Source organism: Pholcus phalangioides, unplaced genomic scaffold (assembly GCF_987345545.1).
Source record: "Pholcus phalangioides strain wild (caught in Gottingen) unplaced genomic scaffold, Ppha-v1.0 ptg000007l_1, whole genome shotgun sequence".
NCBI lineage: Eukaryota > Metazoa > Arthropoda > Arachnida > Araneae > Pholcidae > Pholcus > Pholcus phalangioides.
In genome coordinates, this window is record NW_028301600.1 from 53,131,749 (window position 1) to 53,143,833 (window position 12,085).

The window sequence follows — 12,085 nt, forward strand, 5'->3', positions numbered from 1 at the left end:
ATCATTACTTGATTTAATTCTAGATCGATCGTATACAACTTTTAAAAAGTTACTTTTAATTTGTATTCACCATGATTTTCTGTAAGGTTCGAAAAAAAATTCATTTATAATTAATAGGAAAGGATTTATCTAATGATGAAATTCTAACGATGAGCTAAACTACAGAAATTCACTTAATAATATTTAATTAACTACTTAGTAATAAATATAATAACTAAAAGAAAATTTTTCTGGTATCTCAATTATCAGATCTAATTTCACAAATTGCTAAAGCATAAAAAATAAACTACATTACATATAAAAACGTAAAGATGAGGTTCTTTGTCGTTCAATTGTCGAAACACGAACTGATCAGCTATCCCAAAGAATTTCTCATTAGAGAAATTAAATTGGGTGTCCGAATAAAATGTCCCAAATTTCAAGCAGCAGGTTTTGTGTGGTCCAGCATGGCGATAATTTACTTATTTTACTGATTCATCGTAAAGAACCTCATCTTTACGATGTTGGAAAAATTTGGCTGCCAAACTCTGTGAGTTTAATAACAAATTTTCTGAGAACGTCATAATCTACAAACGTTGCCATTGTTAAAAGCAAGCAAACAGAAAAATTGCGTCACCATAAGAGAAGGTGCAAGTTGTTCTATAGGTGTGTTAGTTCTCATCGACGGTAACGTGACTTCCACTTTAAGATAAGCTTTTCAGATGAGGCAACGTTCCATTGACGAATTTGGGGATCGGAAAATCCGCATACAATTTCTGAAGAAACAATCTTCAAATCGATGTGTGAAGTGCGCTTTTACGTGATATGGTCTTGGGCCACTTTCCATCCGGGTAACAAAAAGACCACACTAATTTTTTTTACAAAACATTTTGAGTGTTGCTTTCGATATACCGGGTGATAAATTAATTCCCCTTGCCGCATTTTAATGGCGAACCGTTGCTCCTAGAGGCATACTTAGAATTAGAAAAATGATCGAAACCACGTGTGGAACTCAAATACATCATTCTTGTTGTAAAGGGTTGTATAGTTATTAAAATGAAGTAAACAATGGAAAATAATAACTTTTTATACGGACATCCTGTCCTCAAAAAACCCGATTAGATAGTTGTTGCTCTGTCTCTCTTGAGACCAACAAAAAAAAATCCCACTTTTCCAAGTGCAATATTCGCAGATATTTGAATTACAAAATTGAAAGAAAGTTGGGAATAAGTAGCACAAAAACTAACGGATAGCGATTTTTTTCCTGATTTATGCAGTTTTCCCCCAACTTTCCTCTGATTTTTCATTTTCAATATCTCTGTAAATATCACACTTACAGACGTGGAAGGTTTTTTTGTTGGCGTCAGGAGAGACTGGCCAACAAGTTTCAATTGGGTTTTTGAGGACAGGGTGCCTGTATAAAGAGTTAATATTTTTTATTTTATTATTATTTTTAATAACTATGCAACCTCTTGCAACATGAATGACGTATCTGAGTTTTACGCGTTATTTTGATAATTTTCCTAATTGGAAGTATGCCTCTAGGATCAACGGTTCGCGACTAAGATGCTGCAAGGGGGAATTAAGTAATCCCCATGTATACACCTTTACAACTCCTTGTAAACCGTAGGAACTGTTAAAAAAAATAGTGACATATTATCCGGACACCACGTATATTAACTGACATGAAATATTCATTTATAGGAGCACAGCGTGACCGCAAACGAATCTATTTAGCACACCAACATTCGCATCCATACTAAATTGTGTTGAGGATAAAAATAGCACGGAATACCAAATATTGACTCTAAATATATCGTCTTATTAGACGAAAGAAAGTAATTGCACCCATCATACTTGCCTGTATGTTGTTGGGCTGACATTTATTCGGAGCGGAACGCTGGTCGATTCGAATTTATTGGCTACGGAAACATTGTTCCCAAACAAGCAATATCGAGGCATTTTGACACCAACCACACCAGCTGTTACAGATCCTGTGTGAAGTCCGATGCGCATCTGAAAGGGCCACAAAAAAAATCGTTCTTCCAATGCAATGAACATACATACGTTAACACAAATTTATATAGTTTTTCTTTCATTTAACCTATCAGGTTTCGTGTTATTTGCTCACACTAGAAATCGGTACTATATATATTGCTAATTCTACATTGGGTAACTTCTATTTAATTGAGGAATAAATTTATACTAAAAATATTAATGTTGAATAATGAAATGGCTTTCATGAATGAAAACTTCTGATCAAAGAAAGGAAAATATTTTGAGTTATTTGTCATTTTTCGTGTTTAAGGGATCTCATACCTTTCAACATGGTGCTATGATCTAGTAGAAATATCATTAAAAATATTTAATTAACTATTGATTTATTTCTAATTTTTTACTCATATTTTTGATTTTATATGCTATCCTATACCAATATAAAAATTTGCACACCTCTGATATCTAATATTTTGCAAATGTTCAAAAAGATGCATTAAAAACAGTTTGCGTGTGCATGATAAAATAGCATGACATCAATGTAATTGAATTAAAATTGATTCCAAATATAGGAAAGGATGCATTTTTCATGAAATAAAGCTAACGATTGAGATTTCATGGGGGCTCAATCTTTTCTGAAATTAAATTCTAAATATATGTTTTTTAATTTAAAATTTAAAATTTATTTTTAAGTAAGATTAAGTGAATGAAACTTCAATCTTTTGCTTCATTTCATGAAATGAACAGGTTTCCTTATTTTGTATCGATTTTTATTCAATTACGCTGATGGCATGCTATTTTGCCATGCGCCCAAGCTGTTTTTAATGCATTTGTTTGAAAATTTGCAAAAACGTAAGTATTAAAGATGTGTAAAGTTTTATACTGACATGGGATAGCACATACAATTGAAAGTGTATAAGAAAAATTTGAAATAAATCAGAGAGGTTAAATAGTATTTTTAATGATATTTCTTCTAAAACACATTAGTTTTTCACCATGTTAAAAGGTACGAAACCCCTTAAATGGTTTACTAGTATGGGGATCACCACGCATCATAAAAATACTGAAATTCGATTTCATTGAATTTAAAGTACGTAATCGTTTTTGAAGTTTTACAAAAAATTTACTATGCATTTCGTCTTTTCCTGCTTAATTATGGCTGCATTATTGCAGCATTTGATATCTTGTATTTCTAATCGTCCTGTAAGTACATTTAGCTGAAACTTTTTTATTGGTTATTTTAAATCGTCTCTGAGCTGAGGTTCAAGTAAACGTTCAACTACTCATCATCATATAATCAAGCCTATTTTTGGAAATTTTTGTTTTCCAAGTCGTGTTGTGTGGTCCAGATTACAACGAAAACTCTTTAGCACTATTTGCTGAGAAAAATACGATTAACATATATTTTAGTATCATATTCACCTGAAGGGGTTTGCCATCATGTGAACAAACCGTTTGAGCGCAAGTCATCATTTTCAATGCCATCCATGCTGTTTGTTGAGCGTGAGTTTTGCTGGGTTTATGGAGTCCACCAGCTACGCAGTATGCATCTCCAATTGTCTCCGTCTGTTGGAAATGATTATAGCATGTAACAGCTATATACACAGTAAACAAAAAATTTGAAAACAATGTCATTATAGCATAAAAAATCATCTATCCAAGATTGCCTCTTTATCGGATTTACAACTAACTGAAAGATATAACTTGTTAACATACCTGAAAGAGTCATCCACTATTTATAACGTAAATGCAGGAAAATATAAAAACTCTAAATCAACATTGAAATAGAAAAAAAAAACTTAATTACTCAATAATCCTTACCTTGGCTTGGTACATAAATACATCTGAGAAACGTGGAAATCTTCTTATATTGCTGTGAGATATGGATCCTTATAAGTTTTATGATAAATAGCTGATCAGAGAGCGAGATGTTTTCCTTGATATACATGTTTTTTTTATCACTATATTCAGTTCTCACTAAAAAAATAAACTAAATGTTTTTCTCACCTTGCTCGTTCTATTTCGTGAATTACGAGAGGCGAGATAATATTTATTTATTGAATTAATTGCAATTGCACTTACATCCATCGATATCCTGATCTGTATGAGTATAAAAGACTTGGTGTCATATTTTATAAATACACTTTATAGTATATGCATGAACACACCCCTGTCCCAGCCCTAAGTGCATTATTAAGATAAACATCGTAAACGAGACGCCGTCATCCTACTCAGTACAGATCTGACTGGGCGAGACGGAAATAATTCCCGAATCGGAGCCAGGTTCGAGTGGTGGTGCCAACCCTCTTAATGTCCGTCGTGTGGTTTTTGCTAAAGATACAAATCTATAGGCTTCGACCGCAGGGCTTAGTGCTACATAACGGCAGCACCAAGCTGAAGCCCTACTCTACACGCAAGGGCAAAATACCCAACAGTAGGGTAAACTAACCTTTCTCACGACGGTCCACTTTATAGTATAATTGAAATTTATATTTTTAATGGTGGTTTTTTTAATAAAAAAAGCAAAAAAAAACTATTCGCTTTAAATTTTGAAAAGACTCTCGGATATTTTTTAATGATAGAATTATACGTATTATATTGTAAATTGAATATGAAAATGCTAGGTATCAGTTGAAATTTTAAACGAATGAAAAATACTTATGATTTGAGAATGGTTTTTCTCAGATAATATGCGAGAAACGTGGTCGCGTCTGGCAATCTGAATTACTAAAAAGTTATCAATGAAGTTTTTTTAGTTAATGTTACGGAAGAAAAAATGGAATACGAATTACAAATTATCTTACTTTGTAAACATCAACTTCTCCACAAAATTGGTCGAACTCTGTATACAAGCTGTTGAGCATATTGATGACCATCATTGGTGTTGCCGTCGAACAAATCGCTGTGAAACCAACGATATCAGAGAAGAGCAGTGTGACATCATCGTAGTGTTGAGCTTTCACTTGTTCACCTTGGCATCGGCAGAAGACGAGGTTTGTTAACAAGGAGCGAGAGAGATGCATATGATATTTTTGAAAGAATAAACTTATCAAATACTTAACCTAAATTTCAGTTCATCATACGTTGTTCAGTGTTCATTCTTCATGTTGAAAGTAAAAGTACGAAAACATTTACCTGAGACATATCAAGAAGTATTCACTACTGCACTAATAAATGAAATTGAATCTGATTTTGTATCGTAAGCTTATTTAGTAAGAGAATTATTTTTTAAAGAAATCCCGATTTTTTAAAAACAAGAGTGTTTTCTTGATTTATAACTACTAAAGTTATGTGTGAAATATAAGGAATGGAAAATGGCTTTGTGTATGTGTATGCCATGTGCATATATCACATCAACGTGCTGCGATAATGTTTTCACATTAAAGCTTAGGAATTTATAACTTACTGTTATTCAACTGATTCGGCCAAACGGAACAATTGCTAATGCACAACCTATACACATATTTATCTTAACCACCTGCATAAGTACACCATTAGGTTTTCTATGCATACTGTTTCGATAGAGTTTTTTTTGTACTGTAAGTACTGTTTAAGTACAGTAAAAGTCCGATATAACGAGTACGGCTTATAAAGAATATCCCATATTAAAACTATAACGAGTGATTAGCTCGTGTCAAATAGATAACTTGAACATGCAAAAAATATTTGTTTCAAAACATTTTGTCAAAATATTGACTTCAAAATTAGCAAGCATCCGCTATAAATCAGCAAAAAAAATCTCAAAAATGACAGCTTTTCTTTCTACTCTTTCAAGAATCGAACATGATGACTCTTATGGCACATCCTTCTCGTAAAATGTATTCTGACGTACTAAGAGTGAACGGAAACAGCAAAATCAAGTATATTTTAATCCTCCTCTTCCTATTTTTGAGTTTCCTTTCCTGTGAACATGGGATGTGCGATGATTTTATTCGACCTTTGTTTCTCCTAGTGACTACGAGACCACGGGACCAGAAATCGTTTCCAAATGACTGAAAACGTCGTTCTAAGGAACTTTTCGATTAGTAGAAAAATGTTTATGAGTCATTTATGAGTCCGGGGAAGTGAACACTGATATGACAATTGGGAATTTTAATTGGTTGATTAAATAGCTTTAATAACGAAACTCTATGCAAGACTGTCAGAGTATCAACTGTTGTGAGACCAAAAATTAATTTCATGACTATAGTTTTGCTCATTCATTAATATTAAACGAAATGATCTAAAAGACGCTTCAGTGCAGAAAAAGCAGCAATTTTCTACAATTGACAAACTACCTGACAGAGCAAGAATTGAAAATTCTCTTTTAATTAGATGTTCGTTATAAAAATAATTTTCCTCGTGATTGTCAAATGTTGTTGTCTGTATGTTGTTATAATTACTGTATATCAGACTATATGTTTCTTCAAAAAACAAACACAATGTAAAATAAAAAATATATATATATATTGATACGTATATTTTATGCCTTATAGGTCTATACATTTTAAGTTCCCGAATCAGCTTTGATTTCCTACATTACATATAAAAACGTATATCAAAAAATGGAATTAATGATAGTAGGTTCATTTGATATATACAATCATTCGCCACATTTGTTCGTGTTTTGTTTCGATAACTGTCGGAAAAAATCGGGAAGCTATTCGTAATAAAAATATCCATTGGTACCAATATTTGTTTGAGGGTATTATCTTTACGGTATTTCTTATTTCTCAGCCATATAGTGGGAAATTTGCCTGTGTTTTCAATCCCGATCGCTAAGCACAATTTGCAAAGTCACGGCAGACTTACTAGCCTTTATTCAATTATTAAAGAAATTTATTACACTGCTGTCATTGGTTATGAAATTCTGGACAAATTTAAGTAATACGCGCAATAAAAAAATACATAATAAGGATTGTGTACATAATTTTCTTTTTCGTGTATGAAAGGGTTCAAACATATGTTATGGAATATTTCGCAAATGTTTTTTGAAATCCCATAGAAAAGATAAAATATATTTTTTTCCAAGATCAATTTTTTTTTTGTCGTGGAATGTCTTAAAAAAAGTAAATTTTCCCGTTAGACATTCAAGACTTTTGCAACACATGACAAAAGGAAGCAAAACATCGCATGTGACGCTAACAGCTGTGCTGATCTTGTCGAAATAAAAGGATAGTAGATAAAGTTTAAAAAAATATCTGGGAAAAATGTTTTTTTTTCTCAATTTTTTATAAAATTAACAAATTTCACTCAGTAAATAGCATCTAAAAGCTTCTTTCTAAGATCCGTTTGAAACCTGTCATTTTTGATGTATAAATAAAGTAAACATATGGAAAAATATATACGTTAAATGTAGGTTGGATATCAAACGTAGTTGATAAATATTTTAATATTTTAGTCTCGATATTGAACATACAATTTTGATTTCAATTATTGTTTGGATTGCTAAATGTGACAAGATATCAAATTAAACATATTTGTTATTGTAGAAACATTTATAATCAAACAAATAATTATTATTTCCTCAAGTTGCCAAGAGATATTTTTCCCATTCATAGAATTAATACAATTTGAATAAAACCGTCTGTTTATTCATCATCTCCATCCAGTTTCATTTAATATCAACGATTCACTTCGTCAATAAGGTTACACCAATTCCACTGTCGAGAAATCTAACCGCATTTCAGGATGTGTATATTCTATGAGATATTTTATTATTCAGTCTTTTTGGAGGACTTGCTATTAGTCTTGCAAACTTTAAAAAAAAATAAAAACAAATTTTTCAGAAAAATGTATCTCTCCCTTTTTGCGTATCTTCAATGACCAACAATACAAATTCATGAGTCAGTATCTCAGTGCTGCATACATTCACTTTTTAATTAGCGTAATAGTCATTTACCATGATTTATTTAACAAAGCTGATTAAATATCTTTATTTAATGTATCTGTATATAAAGTATGGATAAGTGGTCATATTTAAAAATATTTGAATCAATATTTTGATCAAGTATTTCGGCATGAGAAGTCGATTCTACGAAAACTGATGATTTGAACTTCAAATTGAGTTTGATGGGAGTTCTAGAAGACAACACTAAAATTTATTGGCTCTACTATGAACAGTATTTTATCGTATTCTTGGAAGCATCAGCTCCTCTCCTGACAAGTAAAATTTGGGAGGAGGTTCTAAGAAAACAAATAAACAACAGTATGATCGAAAGTAGTTTCGAAATCAGTGACTAGCCTGAAATGAGCAATTTTCAAAAAAAACGACAAGATCCAACTGAAGAAATTCTTGGTTTTGAAAAAATATGTTTAATAAATTAAAAGTGGCTTCAAGCAAGCAGCCTGAATTCAATTAATCAGCAGATCAATCGATTAAAAATATGAAATTGATTAAACAGTTAAAAATTTTAATCGATTCCCACCCCTACATGATAGTCATCCAAATATGCGATAGTCAATTAATCAAAAGAATTGAACTAAAAATTCCATGTCCAAATGAATTGATGCAGGGTGATTTTAAATTTATGGGACAAACTTTAAGAGGTGATATAAGACATCTATAAAAAAGCATTTTTGATCACAGAATGTGCGGTCGAATCGCAGTAGTAAAGGTGGTAGAGGGTGTTTTAGGGAATGCTCAACCGCACTTCGCCATAATATTTTTCTGACGGATTTGCTGCGATATGTGCTGTCAACCATTCAAGGGTGCATATGAACCTTCAGATTGGATTGGAGTTTATTTTTTATTGATGCAAGGACCATCAAGTTTATGTTGCGCCAAACAATTATGAAGCGGTATAATGACATGTGGTAGAATTTGAATTACCAAGGTTGCACACCATGAGAAGGCCTACCACATTACAATATCCTGCACCTTCGAATGGTTGACGGCGCTTATTGCAGCAAATCCGTCGAAAAAATATGATATTTGCTTTTAGTGCTATTTGTGTACTTAAAAATACCCTCTACCACCTTTGCTATTGCGATTCGACCGCACATTCTGTGATCAAAAATACTTGTTTAGAAGTCTTATATCACCTCTTAAAGTTTTTCCATGAATTTAGAATCATCCTGTATGAGAAATTAACTGTCGATGAATGGCTACTTTACTGCTGGTGGTCGATGAATGGCTACATCTTTACCAGCACCCCGATTCATATCTAAGTTCATCAATGTATTACGACAATGCAGCGAATTTATATTAAAATAGCAATAGATATACTGTATTTTATATCCTACCAAGCCAAAGTTTCTTTGCTACTTGAGGCGGAAAAACGAGATGAAGCAGATCAACGTTCTTCTTTCGTTCTTCACCAATTGCTTGGTTTCCTTCTTGGATGGAATTCTTTACTTTATCCATTCTTCTTTTGAGACCATCTTGAGCACGAACTTGCTCTTCCATGAGGATGATATCACGTGTGGCATCGTGTAAAGGAATATCTGAGATGTATAGTCCTCGCATCGTCATAGTCTCGAGACCATCAACCACCGGCGAAGAAAGGAACAGGATTGTATCCGATTCTCTGCAGTAAATTACTTGTCCTTTCATTTCCATGCCCTGAAATTGAATATTTGTTAAACCATGCCACTGGTGTGTCAATTGTTTTTATTCTTTCAAGAAAAATTTTGATGAAAATGAAACCACAAAATTTTAGTTACGCCATTTGTATGAATGCTTGTCAGATTCTACATTAAATCGTATGTTGACTTTACGACTGAGACAACAATAATTTATTTCATTAAGAATTTATCACCGTTTAATGTCATGTGTTATACGCATAATGTAGGGCGGAGGCTTGCTTCACATAAAATGTAACATTGCTGCATAGTTAGGTGTCGGTGAAATAGGCACTTGAAAGAGAAATAAAGTGCCGGTACTTTTACAATCGTGTCATGAAACGTATATGGATGATTAAGGTCACTAATGTGTGTAAGAATAATACTCTCATTTTATAACTGTATCTACGTGATGCTGATACTTATGGTATAAGAATCAGTAACAAACAGAAGTTTTCTGAAAACTTAAACGCATTGCGTTTTCTCTCACACGCAAATCAAAGCCACGCTATCTTTCAGCCGCAAAATATGCCCTTATACTTATTCTAAAGTAACAAGTAAAATCTAATATTGTTTTTCTTTGAGTGCTTATCAACTGACAAATTTTTCATAAATCATTATTTAGTGGTACGTCGAGGTTGGTTTCGGTTTTCAAAGTCGAAGCTGACGGAATTTTGAGATGAAATCTTTCATTTAATTTAAAATATATTACCTTTGAAAAATCCTTCCAGGTCCCAATCCCTCGCTTTACGCGATTTCACTATAACGCGATTGTGAAAAATTAATTTTAGAAATTTCAACCAGCAAAATTCGGCCGACAGTTTAACTTTAATCCTGAAAATGGGCTTGTGATTTGAAGATGTAATATAATTAAGTCTCTTGATAACAAAATCCGTTGTATTTGATGATATAGCAGGGATAAATATGAGAGAAATTCTCAAATACAGCACTCCAGATCTGACTGATCTGATGAAGAATGTTTGGCAACACACGTTGAATTGAGAATGCTATAAGAATTTTAATTAAAAAAATCATTTTTTGTATTTGCTGCGAATACTCGTAATTCTCTGGCTCTTTGCTATTAAGTCTTTATAAAGAGACGAAGAATGTGCTACTTGTCAGCCGAATCTCGACTGTTTCATTAAAAGCATATCATGTCAAGCCTCTTCAGGAAAGAAAACATATACATTCGCTAGAATCAATCAGAAGTAGCGAAGACTGAAGTAAAAAAATATTAACTTAATACAGGGTGGACAAAAAGTCCGTAGAAATTTTAAAAATGAATAAAAATTGGGAAAATAACCGAAATAAAAAACTGTTTGCAGGGTTAGCTAGGTCACGGGAATTGTTTTAAGACAGAAAAAATAACTCAAAAATAGCCGATAGATGGCATTGGTACAAGCGACTTCGGTGGAAATTTGCAAATGAGACGGTTATAAGAACTTGTGCTCCTAATCCACAACCAGTTCACCGTTGCAATTGTGACACAATCGTTCGTATCTGTATGTGAACAAGGATGCTGAGGGATCTGACAAGGATCTGAGCTCTGCTGACTATCGACTCGGCGTATAATGTCCATTTCTCCTCATCAGATCTGTATTGTCAGGATTTCCAGCATTGGTCTTCGTAAAGAAAACTGTAGGTTGCAAAGCCTAAGTCAGGGGGGTGCACTGTACCTTATACATACATTTAACTTAATTATTACAGATTACTATATGAAATTTGTGGGGCAAATAGATCGATTTATGAAAACACTATTTTGCAATATAACTTACTTAACTAACCATAAACTAATCTATTAATAGCTTGATCTCAAAATTTGAGCGGCATAAACAAAAACGGGACTGAGGAGTAAATATTCGTACGTACCTTGTATCGTTCTTCACTGTTTTTGATTGCCAACCGAAATGGGACGTTGGTTTTGTTAGTGATCTCGTCAAAATCTAGTTTGACTTTGGGCTCTTTAATTTCAAAGTATGCATCCAAATGGTATCCATGAGATCGCATTCTTCTTCCCAATACTCGGATGAGCCCTCTTCCCAACTGCACTATTCGCAGTTTCCTGTCAACGATGAAATGAAAAGGAAACGCTCGGCAAAATGTGGAAACAGAAAGTTTCAAATCAGCTGGTTTTTTGGACAAATTTCGACAATAATTTTCAGACTTCTCATTAACAGTCCACCGTTTCATGGTATCTTTAGAGCTGATATCAAAAATGAATTGTGTAGAACTATCTTGAAGCTCTTGAAGCTCAATGTTGACCATTTCTCGAAACACCGCTTCACTAATATGTTTAAAGACACCCAATAATATATATCCCATGTACGATCTTTTAGTAGAATACCGTATTCTTAGATGATTTTTTTCGTTTCGAACTTTTATTGTTTCCATTGGAATTTCTCCCGAAGGTGTACGAACAATGTCTTGCAAACTCTCTATGCTCGTTAAAAAATCGGGTAATGAACCTCCAAGAAAAAGAAGCGCGCGTCCATATGCATCCAGACAAAAAGTGGCATGTTGTTTGCCCACATCTCTAAGTAAGTTTTGTTCTGCTGCTTCTGAAAAAAGT

At 33.1% G+C, this 12,085-nt stretch overlaps 1 protein-coding gene across 1 annotated transcript in view; it reads right to left on the minus strand.

Annotated features, from left to right (window-relative positions):
* LOC149085480 (head-specific guanylate cyclase-like) overlaps positions 1-12,085 on the minus strand; it is a 134,863-nt gene that overhangs the window by 8,646 nt on the left and 114,132 nt on the right. Inside the window, exons 5-9 of the mRNA XM_089233496.1 lie at positions 11,386-12,074; positions 9,199-9,517; positions 4,779-4,945; positions 3,397-3,540; positions 1,841-1,995 (exon numbers count right to left, since the gene is read on the minus strand). Of these exons, the coding sequence (XP_089089622.1) occupies positions 1,841-1,995; positions 3,397-3,540; positions 4,779-4,945; positions 9,199-9,517; positions 11,386-12,074 (1,474 nt within the window). The remainder of the gene's footprint in view (positions 1-1,840; positions 1,996-3,396; positions 3,541-4,778; positions 4,946-9,198; positions 9,518-11,385; positions 12,075-12,085) is intronic.